This window comes from Cucumis melo, chromosome 4 (assembly GCF_025177605.1).
Source record: "Cucumis melo cultivar AY chromosome 4, USDA_Cmelo_AY_1.0, whole genome shotgun sequence".
Taxonomy (NCBI): Eukaryota; Viridiplantae; Streptophyta; class Magnoliopsida; order Cucurbitales; family Cucurbitaceae; genus Cucumis; species Cucumis melo.
In genome coordinates, this window is record NC_066860.1 from 2,916,043 (window position 1) to 2,933,893 (window position 17,851).

General features: G+C 32.7%; 3 protein-coding genes across 5 annotated transcripts; 2 read left to right on the forward strand and 1 right to left on the reverse strand.

Annotated features, from left to right (window-relative positions):
- Positions 1-267: 267 nt before the first annotated feature.
- Positions 268-2,551, reverse strand: LOC103503768 (uncharacterized). Of its 3 annotated transcripts, none has more exons than XR_540880.3 (3): positions 2,430-2,544; positions 2,009-2,232; positions 268-667 (listed from the first exon to the last, which is right to left on the reverse strand). XR_540880.3 is itself a non-coding variant. In XM_008468106.3 (3 exons), exons 2-3 carry the CDS (start codon positions 2,181-2,183, stop codon positions 406-408), a joined length of 429 nt encoding a protein of 142 aa, XP_008466328.1. In that variant the 5' UTR covers positions 2,184-2,232; positions 2,430-2,551; the 3' UTR covers positions 268-405. The 3 variants fall into 3 exon arrangements, 1 of the variants encoding a protein (XP_008466328.1); XM_008468106.3 differs by having other exon boundaries at positions 268-659; positions 2,430-2,551; XR_007820212.1 differs by having other exon boundaries at positions 2,009-2,545.
- A 3,585-nt stretch (positions 2,552-6,136) lies between these two features.
- Positions 6,137-9,233, forward strand: LOC103503770 (putative RNA methyltransferase At5g10620). Its single transcript, XM_008468108.3, has 7 exons — positions 6,137-6,236; positions 6,326-6,357; positions 6,511-6,653; positions 6,757-6,823; positions 7,208-7,285; positions 8,168-8,313; positions 8,702-9,233. The coding sequence occupies exons 1-7, from the start codon at positions 6,194-6,196 to the stop codon at positions 8,739-8,741; spliced, it is 549 nt and encodes a 182-aa protein (XP_008466330.1). The 5' UTR covers positions 6,137-6,193; the 3' UTR covers positions 8,742-9,233.
- An 899-nt stretch (positions 9,234-10,132) lies between these two features.
- Positions 10,133-15,023, forward strand: LOC103503771 (cryptochrome DASH, chloroplastic/mitochondrial). The gene is made up of 14 exons (XM_008468110.3): positions 10,133-10,577; positions 10,948-11,087; positions 11,176-11,406; positions 11,511-11,636; positions 11,731-11,805; positions 11,982-12,098; positions 12,170-12,216; positions 12,410-12,486; positions 12,586-12,661; positions 12,775-12,844; positions 13,047-13,170; positions 13,729-13,778; positions 14,368-14,611; positions 14,748-15,023. Exons 1-13 carry the CDS (start codon positions 10,148-10,150, stop codon positions 14,578-14,580), a joined length of 1,776 nt encoding a protein of 591 aa, XP_008466332.2. The 5' UTR covers positions 10,133-10,147; the 3' UTR covers positions 14,581-14,611; positions 14,748-15,023.
- Positions 15,024-17,851: the final 2,828 nt, after the last annotated feature.

Sequence of the window (17,851 nt, forward strand, 5' to 3'; positions counted from 1 at the left end):
TGCAATTTTTATTTAAAAAATAATCCTATATGTGTTAATGCTTCGAATCTGATTAATATATTTATAATTGTCTTTTTTTCTTCAAATTATAAAGACTTAATTCAAGGAGCATTTTTGAAGCAAGGTTAATGTTAATGGGTATTTTTAAAAGTATATAATAAGAGTATTTTGTAACAAATGATAAAAGCTTAAAAGAAACAAAACGTTTGTATTTTCAACCACTACGGAGAAAGAGAGAGTGAGTGAGAGTGAAGTTAGGATATCATATTTCAGATAAAGTTAGAACGTTTTTTTTTTTTTTAAATGTCTAATTTTTGTTTCATATTTCACATGAATATAATTGAAACAATTGGTGAAAAGATCAAAATAATAATAATATAACACAACAATAACAACTTGATTGAGTTAGCCAGGCCCAACTTTAGGTATGTCATGGTGCTCACTCAAATTTGCCAAACGTTGATTGAATTCTTGAATTCGATCACGGTGAGATTTGCTGGCCATCTTGGACATTCTTTGAAGATCAATCTTCTCCCATTGTTGAAGATATCGCCTCTCGGCCGCTGTTAACATATCCTCATATAAACCTTTGCCACCGCCGCCATGGGTATCACGTACCTTTTCTTTTGAACAATCAACCAATGAAGTAATGTTCCTTCCTAACAATCTCCAAAAGACAAATATACCAATAAGATTATAGAAACTAAGATGGACACATTGAACAGAAAGACAAAACTAAAGGTACACTTATAATTTACATTTTGGAGCACTTAGGAGACAAGAAGTGTAATAGCAAGGAATGAAGAGTTATGAAGTCTAGGAAGTTTTGAACCCTAAAACCTTTCATAACTCGAGAGTGGGATCCACTAATTTCTTGCACTAAACAAATAGTGGAGTTCATAATTGATAGTAAAAAATTTTCAAGTGGAGATTATTGGATGAAAAAATTGTAAAAAGAAAAATATATTACTTCACTCTCCAAAGCATTCCAATATCAATAAATTTAGAATGTGAAAGCTTCTTCATATAACTATTGGTTGACCAATGGATTTGGACCTTCAAGGCACCCAAAGAAAAACAATCTTCTCATTTTTTTAAAAGTTTCCCGAGGCATTATTCTGTTAGCTGCAAACGAGTTCCGCTACTCAACCATCTACTAATATAGTTTTTATTTTGCAGTTTCAGTTCTTTTATTCATCTGTTCTGTTGCCGTTTATTTGCTGCTTTGTTTTCTTAATCACTGATGGTCGGATCTGGACGAGTTTTGTGTTTGAAGACCGAAGTGCAACAACAATAACTCTATACTTCTCTACTCCTACTCCACACCCTTAGAAAGTCATGCATCACAAAGAGGTAAGATTACTTGTATGGTCTAACTATACAACATAACAGGACGGAAAACAAAAGAATGTTTGATTGTTTGGATTGTCAAGAACAATCACTTGTAGATTTATTTTCTACATCTTCAAATAGAAGATGGAGCGCAACCATTCTGGTGACTAGAAAAAGGTCATTGATTTAATGAAGGACTTAGATAAGACGAGTAAAAACCATGATGACTATCGATATATAATCACAACTACTAGGACTAAACAACCCCTTTTACCTCCAAACGATTCAAAACACTTTGATTTGCATAAGAGGTTACAAAACAGAGCACAACATGGTAGAAGTGTAGACTTCGTACGTTTGCAAATTTTTTAAAATATTGATACTAATGGCTATATTTGCAACTATTCAAACTATGCTGATGGATTTTTTTTTTCACGGGTAGAAAGGAAGATTTGATAACAACTTTTTCAAATGTAGTCAAACCAAATGAGATAAACGATAGAGGTAATTTTGAACGCAGTCTCCTAAATCAAAGATCTAATAACAACTTCTTCTAACAAATTAACAACTCCGTCTCATATAATGATATAACTCAGCAGATTTTCATCAAATTTTTAACAAAGTACCATCATCATCACAGTTCAAAACACAACAAATTCAAAAGAAATCAACTAACCTGACAGATCATGGTCGTCTTCTCTCACAAGTTGAGAAAATCCGTCAATTCGCTTCTTCTGCTTCTGCTTCTGCTTCTGCTTCTTCTTCTTTCTAATTCCATCTCCTTTTACACCTAAGGCGGCCTTCCCCTTCAGCCTCAATTTCTCCACCACCACATTATCGTACTCCGACATCTTTTCCAGTTACGAAGAGATGAAAATCAGACGAACAGCAGATATTTATCTACAACGCCAAAATAAAATCGGAGTTGATTTTTACAGCATTGAATTGACGATACGAAATCGATCGAGAAACAGAAAATGATCACATCGCAATGTTGAATTCAGATTCGGGTACCGTTAATGCAAACAATCAAACACAGTTGCAGCTGAAGAAAAAAATTAAATAGTTCTAAGTACTTGGATTGGATCTTCATTTACCTTACGAAATGGTTTGAGCGAAGGCTCTCGAAACTTTCAGAGCTCTATTTTTCTTCGGAAACGGCCGTGTTTATAAGAATCTTTGGAACTTTCTGGACGCCGGAGCGAGTGAGCGTTATTCATTATTACCTACACTGCTGCTAATACGACGTCGTATTCCTTCAATATCGGAATGTCTTGTAATCCTTTGACTTTTGATTTATTCATGTTTTCTTATATTATTTTAATTTGATAAGAAAATAGCAAAGGTCACAACAAAATGTGATATTAATTATCGTAACCAAATAAATATAGGCATAATATTTGGTATGTTTTTTTTATAATATGATATTATCGTAATCAAATAAATATAGACATAATATTTGTTATGTTTTTTTTTCCTTATTTCATAATCCATCCTTTAGCATATGAAATAATGAACAAATAAAAAAGTACTCATTTCAAACAAACTTATCTAAGCTTTATGATTTCTATTGCGTGTGAAGTTTGTTTACCGCTTGTTTTCTAATTGAATTATGAAAATTTTAGTGAAATGTTTATCAATCTCAAAAAAACAAATTAATTACTTGAAAATAAATGAAAAATAGTTAAAAATATAACTTTTGACAAAATATTTAAACAGTATAATGTATTTTTTATTTTTAGCGGTTTTCACTACAAGCAGTTCATTACATTGGGAGAAGTTAGGAGATATAGACATCTCCCGACGTTGTTGGCAGAAATAATGCATCTCCCAATGCACTTTAGGTACACGTCGGGAGATATTGGACACTCCGACGCTTATCTGGAAGCGTATGGATTTGTTCTTTATGAACGAAAGAGAAGAAGAACCATAAATAATGCATCTCCCAATACGCCTTATGTACATGTCGGGAGATATTGGACATTCCGACCCTTAAGCGTCTGAATTTGTTCTTTATGAATGAAAGAGAAGAAGAACCAGAGAGTGTCCCTCGTCGCCCACCTTGTCATATTGTTTTGAAGTGATAAAATGCGTAGAATATTTTGAGGTTTGTTTGATTAATTGTTGATTTTAGAAGTTTCGGGAGATCCCCTTTTCTTGCAGTATTTATTATATGAAGTGTAAATAGATTTTGAGTTTTTTTTTTAAATTTTAAAAAGAAAATTACAAGTAATATATCATATGCACTAACTTTTTTTAAAAGAACTTATCTGCCTATGTATCTCTATGAAAAAATTAATAATTTGAAGTGTCTAATAAAAAGTCTTTGATAAACTAATAAAAAAAAAATTATTTTGAAGTGTTACACAAAAAATCATCAATTGAAATGGAAAGAAGAAGGAGAAAATCATTTGAAGAAGATTTGGGTGTGCAAAAATAATAATAATAAAAAGAAAAACAAAGGTTGTAATTCCTCACACTAATTAATTATGTCTCAAATCAAATAAAATCATCACAAATTATTTATACATTTTCAATATATTTCTCTCTCAATAAATCAAATCTCTCTTTTCTATCTCAATTATTCTCTCAACTTTAATTTGGTTCTATTTGTAATTAATTTTTATATATATATATATGTGGGTATAGTTTTGAGATTCACCATAACATTAAAATCATCTGAATCAATGAACTTTATTTAATTTTATTTTTGGTATCGAAACTTTTCTAAACTCTAAATCAATAAATTTAGTGATTAGTTTGTATAATTAGTATTATTTCTTGGAAAATTATATCAGATGACAAAAAATTAGTAAAAAACAGTTCATAGCACTTTTTTTTTTTTTTGTATATTGCGAATATGGAAAATATAACAAGTAATTAATGATATCAGACGGCTATCAAAGGACTATATGATCCGTTTTTAAATTTACTATTTTTGCAATTTAGAGAATGTAGTGTCCATATCATGATTCTTTTTTTTTTCCCTATTTTTGCAAAAAAAATTTTAATAGCATGTCCCATTTTTTCTGTAAGACATATTTTTTTATTTAAATATCACGATCACTTTTTTTTTTTTTTGAGAAGTTAATCACTAGATTTAATATTAAATATATTTATACATTATTTTAATGATCATATATTTATTATTTTTTGATTCAAAATAGACATTCAATTCAATTAAAAAAGACAAAGTAGAAAATTGGATACTACAAATTAATTAATTAGACTAAGATACAATGACACTTACAATAATTGATTTCTCGAAAGGATTTGAATATATATATATATATATATATATATTAGTATCTTTAATTAACCTCATAATTTGAGTATCTCTAAAACCATCGGAATCTCCATCGACCTCTCCAAAAGCCTTCGCGAAATGGCTGTCCGCCGTGATCTTGCACCGCCGCCGTCCTCCTCCGTCTGGTGCTTCGTCGTTCCCTCCTACCTACCAATTTTAACAATTGTAAGTGGTAATTGTGCCCTAATATTTTCATGATCCGAGAGGTATTTTTTTTGGGGAGGTGAAAAATGAATTTGCTGCATTTCTATGCATCTAAATTGCAGAAACCTCCACCAAATTTTGAACGTTCCTAAATAATGAAGTTAATTCTTTGGTGAATCTCACTGTGGAGAAAGAAAGGTGTGTGTATTTCTTTTATGTTTGAGTTCTCCTAATCTCTCTCACCATCTCATCTACCTATCCTTTTATCATTTTTCCCTTACTGTTAATGATCAATATGTATAATAAATACATAAGTTATCGAGTTTAAATCTTTACTCACTGGCTAAAATGTGTGAATTTGAGGATAAATTTCAAGGTCGTCGCTTGAATATGCTGCATGATAATCATTAAAAAAAAGTACTGTTGAGGAAAACTAAAAAAAGTTTCAATGGTTCTTAGAAAATTGTGTGTTCTATGAATCTAAATTGATAACAATGTTTTTGGTCTATGTGATCAAAGATGAGGAACTTTAAGGTTTACTAATCTTGTGTTAGATTATTTTTTTTAGGATTTTAACATAGTATATATGATTGTGAGATGCATATTTGATCACATCGGGTTCACATAGTTTTTTACTAAAGAACAATTAAAAAGATAATCATCCATCAAGACAAGAGAAAATTAAAGAATAAAGCGACCAAATTTTAGTATGAAAGCTACTACTATTCTCTCATTAATTGTAAGTCGAGATGAAAATTTTGTATATGAATACTACTCGAATTGAATGTTAATCGCGACAAGGATAACCTCTATCGACATTTTATGCTCAATACATATCAGCAAATAATGTATTCCTCAATGAATTATTTTCCTTACAAAAATGTTTGTTGACAGTTTGTAGTGTTTAAAATATAAAAAAAAATATTGAAACACCAATTCACCTAAAAAATTTCCTTTTTTTTTAAAAAAAAACATAACGTGAATTGAACCAGAATATTTCAATCAAAATCTAAAAAACTAACTTTTTTTAATAATGTGTTTTTAAAAACTAATGTCAGTACTAGGGTAGGCGGAAAACAAATGTAAAAAATAGAATAGCAAAGTCGTGTATTGGACTTCATTAAATCGTGGACCGGACACACGACCTCGGGCAAAAATCTAACTGGAGTCGAGTACCCGATACACGACCTACTGCATCTAACAAGTGTAAAGGTGTAGCTTTGACTGGCAATTTTGTCGAACTACCCTATTTTTATCCTTTTTTCTCGAACTACTCTATTTTTTTTCGATATTTTCAAAAAACACTATATTTTCATTTGATATTTAGACTTATGACATGTTTTTGACTTCACATTTTAAACCTTAATGCGAACCGACATGTCGTCGACTTCAGAAATTCTTATCTAATAAATGATTACCGCTCTCTCCACTGCCCTTTCTGCTTCTCCTTCAGGTGTTTCTTCTTCTACAATTCGACTTAGGTTTTGTTCTTCCATATTCTAACCGCCCATTTCTAACGTTTCTTCGATTTCGAGTTTTCAGGTGGACGCTGCAAATACACAGGTCAATCTGTGGTACTACATTTCTCGTTTCTCCGCTGTTTTGTTTTTGTGATTCTCCATTCGTTTTTTGCAATTCCTGTTTGTTAATTAATCTTATATTGGAGTTTGATTGGGGATTCGAATGGCTGGATTTTAATCTGAAAGTGGTTTTACGGACAATGACAGAGAGCGGTGCCAATACGTGTTTTAACTGTGGGGAAGAAGAGGTCTCGTGGCGTACAGCTTCTTGTTGATGAGTATATTGATAAGCTCAAGAACTACTGTCATGTTGAAGATGTTCAACTGCGCTCAAATCCGAGGAATGCGCGGTATGGGATTTTAGGGTTGATGTTAGTTTGTAAATTTTGTTTTGCTGAATGATGTTAAGCTTAATTGAATACTTTCATTCTGCATATTGGTACTTGAATTTAGGGATCCGAAAGCTCAAATTGATGATGAAGACGTGGCTGTCGTGAATCTTCTCAAGTCTGACGACTGGGTTTATCTCTTAACATTCTTTTTCGTCGGATCATTACATAATTTGTTTTTCTGGCTGCGCTCGTTTACCAAAAACTAGTTTACAACTCTCTCTTTCCGAATTAGTTACATATTTCTTTTGTCTACTAAAAACGTAAAAGAAGATTGTACTCTTGAACTCTTTTACTTCAGAAAAAATGAGTCGTAGTGCTTTTTTCTGGGAAAGAAATATAGGTTGCAATATATATTTTTATATACAATACGACCGATGTGGGTTGAGGGATTTGGATGTCCAATCTCAATAGGAGTACGATATGCTTGTGTGTCAGATCAAAATGATCTCTAGAATGCTTTTTAGTGCTGCTATTACTGCTTACTATCTCCATTATGCATATGCACCTTGCAGGTTGTGATGCTGGATGAGAATGGGAAAGAGATATCCTCCGAGCAGATGGCTGAGTTGGTGGCAGATGCAGGCAATACAGTGCGTAGCATTTTCAATTCAAATGAATTAGTTGCTTCGTTATTATCTGTTAGGGTGCGTTTGGGGGAAGGAAAGAGTTATGAGGGAAAAAGGATTATAATCCAAGTGTTATGATAATATGTGTTTGGGGGAAAAGTTATTATTGGTAGTGTTATGGTAATATGTGTTTGGGGGAAAGAATATAAAAGGTAGTGTTATGATAGTATGTGTTTGGAGGAGGGATTATGATAGTAGTGTTATAATAATATATGTTTGGGGGAAAAGTTATGATTGTAATAATTTAAAAAATAATAATAGAATTTGGATTGGGTTAGTTGGATAGGGTAGTGTAGAGTTTAAGAAAGTAAAAGAGAGGATAAGATAGGTTTATTTAGGGATTAGGATAACCCTAATCCCCATTTATCATAATCGCATATTTGGCCCTATTTCCTAATTCTTTTTCCCTTAAAACCTCACCCTAAACACACCCTTAATCTCTACTTACCTAAACACACCCTTAATCTCTACTTTTGACAGTAGTCATGATACTTCAAATTTTAAAAGTTAGTGTCAAGGAGTTCAGTCTGGAAATTGAAAGTTTTGATTATTCTCAAATTAACAAGCCCACATGTTCCAATTTCCATATTAGTCTAGATCTTAGCATGTGACAGTCTCTCTCTTTCTAATTCTATATGATGACAGATGGCTAGAAGTAGAACAATATGGGGGATTATTTTAAATTTTCTTAGCCTCATAGAGGTTTTCAGTTGTCACCGTGCTCCGATTGTTTCTGGAAACAACTTTAATAGAGCTATCGGGGTATGTTGAGAATGGACATGGCATTTTTTAGATGTTGTTAGATAAGGTACTGTCTTCTAATCTTATGTTTCTTATTCTCTGCAGGGTGCTTCAAGATTATCATTTTGCATTGGTGGACCGTATGGCCATGGACAAAAACTGCGAGAACGAGCTAACTTATCAATCAAGCTTTCCTCCATGGTATTAAATCATCAAATTGCACTACTTGTGCTTATGGAACAACTTTACAGGTAACATTTCTTTTTTCTTCTAGTCAATAGTGCCTCATGGGTGGAACTGATGTGTTGAAGATAATGAACTTAAGATGCTGGACGTACAATTGTATTATCCCTTGAAACTTCCTGTTTTTGTTCACTACGGCCAAAATCTCTCTCGGTCTTGCCTGGCACCTAGAATCTACTCAAACCTCATAGCTTATGGCTGCAAAATGTTTTGAAATTTCATATCCGGACATTAAATTTATAACTTAAGCAGCCATTTTGAAACTTTTTAAATCAAACCGCCACTTTCTTTCACACATTTACTTCAAAATCCAACACTAAACACCCTACTCACTCTGCACCATCTTGCATTTTGAAGTGAACATACTTGTTCTCAATGCATTTGTATTAATTTTAGGTCATGGACTATTCTAAAAGGTCAGAAGTACCATCATTAGCAGCAGCAGTTCAAATGCCAGCTTACCGGTATTTTGCCTTGATATGTTACATCTTTAGCTGTCTATTTCATCTTCACAATAGAAGGAAAAGTTTAAGTTTGTGTCAAAATTATCTCTTATTGCCATTATTGTAGGAAAGTTTGTCGCTTATTTTGGCCAAAGCATTTCCCTCCCGATCTTTCGTTTATGAATATAAATTCTTCATCTACTCAGCAACTGTAAGTTCTAATGGGTCAAAAATTTTAACCTCATCTTAAAGAAATTAATAGATGTCTCAACCATTGTTGTGTACCATATTTGCTCTTGGATTCATGACGAATGGAGCCTCGAGGTGGAGATTAACTATTTTCGGCATCATTACGCTTGATTTCTTCTCTTTTCTTATGGGGGGAGATAGGAGACTCGTTTAGGGTAGTTTACCATGATGTTGTAATGAACATTGCGAGAATCCATGATATTTGTGTATTTGGCAATGTATATTTAATTTGTTTTTGTTGGCTTTTCTATATCACATTTAGCTTTGATTTTCTATTTCCAGGAACTTCAATTTTGTTGCTAAAAAAGACACGAATGAGCATAATTTAATCATCATAGAGCTTGTACTAAGGATTTTAAAATCAGAAGCTCTGCACATTGTCAAAACCAATCGTAATAAAAAGAAATATTACCTTCATCAAGCATACCGTATTGTTGTGTATATATCAATTTATATTCTAAATTTTGAGATTGTATCAATTTAAGCTTTAAATTAACAATGATATCAATTTAAACATTAAACTTTAAGGATCTTATCGGTTTAAATTTAATATTGAATTTTCATAATTTTAACTCTAAAATTTCATTCGTAAATGTATAAATTTAAACTCTAAACTTTTACAAACGTATCTAAATAAAACATAATAGAACGTTTAGATTGTTATAATTATAAGTTTAAAGTGATATAATCATCCGTTTAGTGTTTAAATTTGATGTAAGTTCTAAAAACTTTACGACTCAAAAAATTTATGATTTAAATTGGTTCGATAATATAATTGCTATTTTCCATAACTCTTTTCCTTCGAAAATCGTCGAAATGGAAAGAAATTATGTGAATTAGTCTACGAAACTTTATTTGCAACTAAAATTCCTTTTTAGGGATTATATCGGTTTACTAATTCAGGGTCCGGTCCCCTGTAGAGGACCCCCAAAACGGCGTCGTATAGACGAATAAAACGGTCGTTTTAAAATTACGCGCGTTTTATTAAGCGCGGAAGTCACGTGGACCTAAATCCACCGTATCAAAATAAGTCTTTCTATTGGCTATTATAGGGCCACGTCACCAAACATTTTTAGTCCACGTGTCATTATGTAAGCTCTTAAATCTCTACAAAAGGAAAAATAAAATTAGAAAAAAGAAATTGAAGACAATGAACTACAGCACTCTCCAAATCTCATTTTCGTCTCTTCTTCCATTGCTGAAAACACTCCCAAATTGTTCTTCTTTGAAACCGGCGATCCAAATCTCTGTGAAATCAGCTAGCCGTCGAATCTTTGTCATGAATTCTAGCTCGAAGCTCGATTCTAGATCGCTGTCGTTGTCGACATGTCAAGTTCCGGGGCTAGAACCGGAGGAAATGGATAGCGTTGTGGAACAAATGTTCCGGCGGTATTCGTCTTCTTCAGGGTTTAAGAGAGGAAAAGGAGTAGCCATTGTTTGGTTCAGAAATGACCTCCGTGTACTGGATAATGAAGCCCTGTATAAGGCCTGGATTTCGTCCGAGGCTGTGTTGCCAGTGTATTGCGTTGATCCTAGACTTTTTGGTTCTACCTGCTACTTCGGATTTCCTAAAACTGGAGGTTTGTTTCTAAATTTTTTCTTTACAGAGTCACTGGTGATCGTGTAATTTGTTTCTAAATTAGATAGTTTCTTGTTGTTTTTTTTTTATCATGAAGTTACTCTGTTCACGAGTAGTTGAGTATAATGGCGGGTATTATTAAAGGTTTGTTCGTTGCCGTCGAATTAGGACTACTTCTTCTCATCTTTAATTCAAAATTACTGAGTGGAGTTTGGAAAAAATTCATGGCTATGTAGTGATTCAAAATTTGAAATGTAAGGCTGTTAGTTGAATCGATGGTTCAGATTAAGATCTTGGCGTTTTGGAATTTTTGGTTGACTTTGAGTTGAGAAAATGTTCGAGGGTTATATAATTTCCTACCTTTCTGGCAGCATTGAGAGCTCAATTTATTGTTGAATGCTTGGCTGACTTGAAAAGAAATTTAACTAAACGAGGCCTTAACTTGCTTATTCAACATGGGAAGCCTGAAGAAATTCTCCCTTCTCTTGCAAAAGCTCTTGGTGCCCACACAGTTGAGTAACTTCGATACCATTCCTTGTATGTTTAAAGCACTGCTCTAATTTGGTCGTTGGCTAAATTCTATCTATTGATTTGATCAGGTTTATGCTCAAATGGAAACTTGTAGTGAGGAACTATATGTCGAAAAAATGGTGAGCAAAGGTCTCAAAACTGTGGTGCTATCACCAACCTCAGAGAAGTCTGCCTCTGCCAAGTCAAGTGCTGCTAGAAGCCCTACTTTCCAACTTGTTTGGGGAACCACCATGTATCACATAGATGACCTTCCATTTGACACCAACAGTTTGCCTGATGTCTACACGCAGTTTCGTAGAGTACAGTATATTTTATTTATAGTTTTAGGTTTGTTACGTCCTCTTGCATTGTTAAATGTGTTTCTCACAATGTGTTTTTCATTTGATGGACCACCAAATTGTAGTCTGTTGAAGCAAAATGTGAAATTCGAGATTGCATTCGACTTCCAGCTCTTCTTGGGCCTCCACCAAGCATCGATGATTGGGGGTCTGTTCCCTCACTTGATAAGCTTGGGCTTCAACCTCCTAGTGTAAGTTTATGCTTTGGAATAGTGTTATGAGAAGATACATAACCAAATGATCTGCTCTTTGTGAAAGGACTGTTGATTCCATTTTTTTTTCCAGGTTGTTAAGGGCATGAGGTTTATTGGGGGTGAGAGCGCAGCTCTCTCCAGAATTTATGAGTATTTCTGGAAGAAGGTGAAAATTGTATTTTAAATTAAAGTATGAACAGTTTAGCCATTAGCTTATTAACTTAATGATTCGTTTATCCATTTGCGTCCCTTCTGATTCTCTTAATTATGGTTTCTATGCAATTTCACTTACATTGTTGATGTTTGCTGAAGTATTCTCTTTGTTTCTCCCTTGCGTTTTAGGATTTACTACGAATTTATAAGGAAACGAGGAATGGGATGTTAGGACCTGACTACTCTACAAAATTCTCTCCATGGCTTGCATCAGGAAGCATTTCACCTCGTCTCATTCACGAAGAGGTCGGTTCTATTTCATTTTCCTTTAATGACGTTGTGTTTTGCTTATCTGAAGGCTTGAATTATTCTCTTAGGTAAGGAGGTATGAGAGGAAAAGGGAAGCAAATCAATCTACTTACTGGTATTCACTATTACCCATGCATATATCATCCTATTTATCTCATTATAATAAGGAATAGCCAATGGCTACTACAATTGTCTACTGTTTTAAATTAAAACTTAGAACGAGGCAAACTATGTCACATCTTCCCTTCTCAAAATTTTTATAGGAAGGAAATCTCTTACCCTTGGTTAATCTACATCTGCCATTTCAGGGTTTTGTTTGAATTGATATGGAGGGATTACTTTAGGTTTCTTTCAGTCAAATATGGCAATTCTCTTTTTCATCTTGGTAAGGGTTGTCATAATTTTTTAGTTTTCGTCACGTTCTTGTGTCTTTCTACCATCTTTTTTGGTGCATATTCCAACTTATGCCAGTTTTTTTTCACAGGTGGCCCAAGAAAAGTGGAGTCGAAATGGAGCCAAGACAAAAATTTGTTTGAATCCTGGAGAGATGGACGCACAGGGTATTTTATTTCTCTCACTTGTCTCATCTTGTTTCTTTCAAGTCCCAAGAGTGTAAATAATGCTTTCACATGTTATTAGAAGTTTGATGTACTGAAGTATTCTGAGCCTCCAGGTACCCCCTAATAGATGCAAATATGAAAGAATTATCAACAACTGGGTTCATGTCAAATCGAGGACGGCAGGTATTTTTTTGAGTTCATAATTTCTACAGTGTTCAAATATTATGCTAGATAATGAATATGAAATCCTTGCAAGAAAATTAGCTCCTCTTAAAGAACATGTTCTTGGACTGCCAAATTACATCAATTGTGAACGTGCTAAATTAACACTTGTTAAAGCACGCATCAAAGTTGAGTAACTACCGATGATCTGCTCTTTCTACAGATAGTATGTTCGTTTCTTGTTCGAGATATGGGTATTGACTGGCGTATGGGAGCTGAATGGTTTGAGACATGTCTTCTCGATTATGATCCTTGCTCCAATTATGGAAATTGGACATATGGAGCTGGTAATTCAATTTCCTTTCAAGATATGAAAACTTTGAGCTTAAATTTCCACACTTTGTAAACCATTATATGTTGGTTAGTGGTAAAATAAAGTGATCGTTGTCTCAATAACTAACTAAGAGAAATATATATATTCCCACACCCTTTATGTACAGGTTTGAAACGAAAGCATTTTTAGAATTCTTCATTGAATCTTTTTCGTGTACTTTATTTCTCCTTCTCCCATGACATATTTCATCTGAAAAATGCATTTCAATCATTTATACATCATTTGAAGCGTCAAGAACTTTTGTTACATAATTTTATATAACCACGTTGTTGAGGATATGATTCTGGGAATTTCATTTTCTAGATTTTAGTTCCTTGTAGTCCATTTACCAAATCTTGAACGTCTGCATTTACGTTGTACATAACTTAAATTGAATGTTTATTGAATGTTTACATTCCACATATGCCATGAATGTCATATTTCATCCTTTTTGCAACAAATATCACTCGTTTTTTCAAATAAAAAAATAAAAAACTGTTAAATGTTAAAGTTCTGTCGTCTCTATTTGTAGGAGTTGGGAACGACCCAAGAGAAGATCGTTACTTCAGTATCCCCAAGCAAGTAAGTACAGATTTTACCGATTCAAGGTGCTAGACAAGATGGATCTATTAACTTCTTCAACGAACATATTCTTATTCACTGGATCGTATGTCATTAACAGTTTGCGTCGAGTAGAAAAGGATCAAAGAACGAGTCGTCCATGATTTCTGCATGTAGTCTCTTTGAAAAGTGATCCAATCGAGTTACGATACAGAAACACTAAGAAGCAGGAACTTGAGTAATTACAACCCTAATATTTTACCTAAAATTTCAAGATGCGGGTTTAGAGTAAATAGTATTGAGTAAAATTGTCTGAAGCAACTATCAAGTTTACGAGCAAATTTGGAATGACTTTTTGAGTGCTTGCTTAATAAAGGAGATTTGGTACACGGAGTTGAAATTGGATTAAGGGAGTCGTGAACTCCACGTTTTGTTTTGTCCAAGAAATTTATGGATCTCACGACTAAAAAAACATGAACTTTTATGCTTTATTGGCTTTAGAATTTTACAACTTCACTCTCTAGTGCTCATTACAAACATGCACATCACCGGGTTCTGATGTTTCTTGTCCCTTTCAATATCTCGTATATGACAATAATATCTTTTACAGGCACAAACATACGATCCCGAGGGTGAATACGTGGCGTATTGGTTACCACAGCTACGAATGCTACCCAAGGACAAGAGGCACTTCCCAGGAAAAATGTTGTACTTTGAACAAGTTGTACCTTTAAAGTTTGGGGATGCTGGAAGGCCCCAAAGCCAAGATTTTGCAAGAAGAAAAACCTTTGGTGGGAAACAAGCAAAGGACTTCAGAAGATAACACCTATTCTCAAAGAATAATCAAATAAAAGGTAATGCTATTTTAGGAAAGTAAGGTATAATCATAATTCAACACTCACCATTATATCTTTTCTTGACCAAAAATTATAAACACAAAAGTAATCCCGAGGAAAAAGCTTTAATGTTTTCTTTATCCTTTTATCTTAGGTTGATTCTTTGATCCTTTAGAAACTTCTTCAAGGCAAAGGATGAATTTCCAAACAAATTATATGTTAATGAGCTTCGAAACAAGCGGAGCCAAGCAAGGTTTCATTTCGGGTTTGACCGTTGCTCGTTAGCTAACCGTTCACTCGAGAAGGAATAGTTGGAATAAAAACATGATTAGAGAATCCTCCACAATTGGTGGTAGGAGTGTTGTTTTTTCTTTCGAATGATCCTTTGTATTTCAAAAAAGAAAAGGAAAGTCACTATTGTTTACTATTATTATCCGTCTTCAATTTTCATTAAATTTTCATATTTTTACGGATTTAACATTGACACGAGAAATGGAACAAATAAAAATAAGCAATAATATAAATAATTGCACGATATTTTATTACAAACTTTTTTTCCTATTTAAAATTAAAAAAAAAAACACGAGATATTTCTTACTTAAATTTTACTTTTTATTTTTTATTTATATAATTTTTCGACAAATATCCATCAAAATTGATACTTTCAAAGACTTTGATATATTTGTAGACTTCACCTTTATAATTCTTATTATTATACCTGAAAAAAAAAATAGTTTTGTTACAAGTAAAACATATAAAGTGGACATCTCAACATACAAGCCTAAAATTATCAACTTTATTTTGTTATACTTTATGGGTGTGTAACAAAATAAACAACAAAGGAAGAGAACAAAAGTTGGAAACGAGAAAATATTGCATTTGGTATCAATCACTTCAATTGAATATTACATACATTGAAAATAAAATACAAACTCAGTGTATATGAGTTGGATATTGAGTTTGAAAAAAATATGGACCAATAGGTTGGCTACCCAAATCACTGAATGGGTCTCAAACCCGACTCTTAAAATTTGGATTCAGATTATTATTTTTTTTCTTTGTAGTATATTTTAGTTAAAAAGGACTAAATTAACTATTACTTACCACCTAAGTTAGCACTAACTTTTAACAAATGGTTTGTATTAGTTTTTCTTTTCTTGCTTTGTATGTAACTTTTGCTTTTCTATTTCAGTATTTATCATAGAAACATTAAGAAGTGATATATTTACTATTAAGCTAGGTTTAGTCCATAGGATACAATCAATTGTGTGTATTTGAATTATTTGTTAGGAATTGTGGAGCACAAAACTCCGAACCCAAATTTTAGTTAACCCGATTCATTTAAGTCGTAACGAGAAAAAATAAATGTTTTATCGAGTCGTAGCATTTGAATTCGAATAATTTTTTTTGAGCTATTTAGAGAGAGAGTGTTTGTAAACGTGTTCGAGGGTTTCTTTTCAATATCTACAAGACCGAACGTGGTAGTCTCTAGAATTTGGGCGAACTAGTATAATTTTCGGAGTCAATATTTTATTTCTCTACTCTTTATTGTTTATTATTTTATGATCAATTGCTTATATTGATTTTAGCGTGTGAAACAAGAGTTCGAAACATAATTTAGTTCGTTCTATTTGGATGCAACTTTAAATTTCATTAAAGAAATGATAGGAGACTATCATATAGGAAGAAAGGGTTTGTTAGTTGTCGTCGGTGAGAGAGACTTCAAAAGTGGTTTCTTCCACTTTCTAAAAACTTCTTTCCTTAGGTGACCAATGAAAAAAACGGCTTTAAAAGTTTATATAGATAACAACTTTTTAACTTAGTTCTAGAAAAATGAAGAAGAAAATAAAAAATGATGGACCGTTTTGTATTTCAAAAGACTTTAGGTAAATTCTATAGTAGGATATGTTAAGAATGAGATTGTGTGAAATGTTATTCATCGTGAGATAAACTATCTATAATTTTGATTAGGTAAAAGATAAAGATAAATGAGAGTTGCCTAATTCTCAAATGGACTTTAGAGGGTTCCTAACAAATGGAAAGAAGAAGATCGTTAGGTCAAAACCTAATTGACTTGCTTCGGTCTAGGTCAATGAGGTTTTAATAGCCAAAAGCCCTCTTCGACCAATAATCTCACAAGAGTGGTTGATATAAATCGATCCTCTATTCTAGAACATCACATGCGTAGTCTAAGCCAATTGTTGGGTGTGGTAAAGAAAGTTGATTCCAAATTTTAAATAGATAAGCAAGACTTCTCGACTTCGTTATAAATAGAGCATGACGATCCAACAAAACTAAACTCTTCTTTGATCCAACAAAACTAAATTCGTCTTCTCCCCAAAAGTACTTCTTGCTCTGATCTTTGTGCTAAGATTTGAGGGTGGTTTTTTTTAATTCTTTTGTCCTGTAACTTTTTATTAAATTATAAATTTACTGTTGGTGGTAAGTGAAAGTCAAGTGAGTTCGTCTGATCTTTATCATCAACATATGGTAATCATGATTTAATATATAGAAGGTAGATTAATTTACTTAAATTTGTACTATACATTTTAGATCATATGTTCAATTTCTATATCCATATATAGTAAAAATAAAATTGTAATTCAATACTTTTATTTATGGGTTGAGATCAAATATATATACTCACACATATATAGCAACTAATTAATGGTGGGATAATTAGATGGAGGTTTATAATCTTTTTAGATATGGAAATAGGTTTAATTGTTTGATTTGATAACATGGTTGGTTAGTGGGTTCTCCCTCCCTTAGCCTTAGACATAGACTTCAATGCTATAGATTTGAACATCAAACCCTACTTATTAATTGATTTTGAAGATATATATCTTAAATTGTTGATATGTTTTAGTTTTAAGTTGACAATTTCTTTTTAATTTCTAATTACATTTAAAAGGAAAACAAATATTATCCTTTTAGTCCCTAAGTTTTTAAGAATGTGTATATTTGGTCTCCAATATTTTAAATCGATCATTTTTAGTCTCTCGGTTTTCAAGAATAGGTTTAGAACATCCTCAACTACATGATATTGACTTGATATAGTGGGAAAAAACTTTGGTGCAACCCTACAAGCTACAACGAATGAAAATCTAACCCATAGTTTTTTTTTTCTTTTAAAGTAACTTTTAATTTTAATTTTGTGTGGTGGAGAAACGGAGAACACATAAGATAGTGCATCCTAAAATTGCACCTAATTTTTGTTCGATGTTATATTCATAAACTTACCATCTATCTCATCAA

Coding starts and splice junctions, on each gene's coding strand:
- LOC103503770 (XM_008468108.3), top strand. CDS start 6,194: ATGATTACCGCTCTCTCCACTGCCCTTTCTGCTTCTCCTTCAG. Junction 6,358..6,510: donor AATACACAGGTCAATCTGTG/GTACTACATTTC, acceptor GGACAATGACAG/AGAGCGGTGCCAATACGTGT. Junction 6,824..7,207: donor TTCTCAAGTCTGACGACTGG/GTTTATCTCTTA, acceptor TGCACCTTGCAG/GTTGTGATGCTGGATGAGAA.
- LOC103503771 (XM_008468110.3), top strand. CDS start 10,148: ATGAACTACAGCACTCTCCAAATCTCATTTTCGTCTCTTCTTCCATTG. Junction 12,487..12,585: donor CAATTCTCTTTTTCATCTTG/GTAAGGGTTGTC, acceptor TTTTTTTCACAG/GTGGCCCAAGAAAAGTGGAG. Junction 13,779..14,367: donor ACTTCAGTATCCCCAAGCAA/GTAAGTACAGAT, acceptor TATCTTTTACAG/GCACAAACATACGATCCCGA.
- LOC103503768 (XM_008468106.3), bottom strand. CDS start 2,183: ATGTCGGAGTACGATAATGTGGTGGTGGAGAAATTGAGGCTGAAGGGG. Junction 660..2,008: donor AGACGACCATGATCTGTCAG/GTTAGTTGATTT, acceptor GGAGATTGTTAG/GAAGGAACATTACTTCATTG.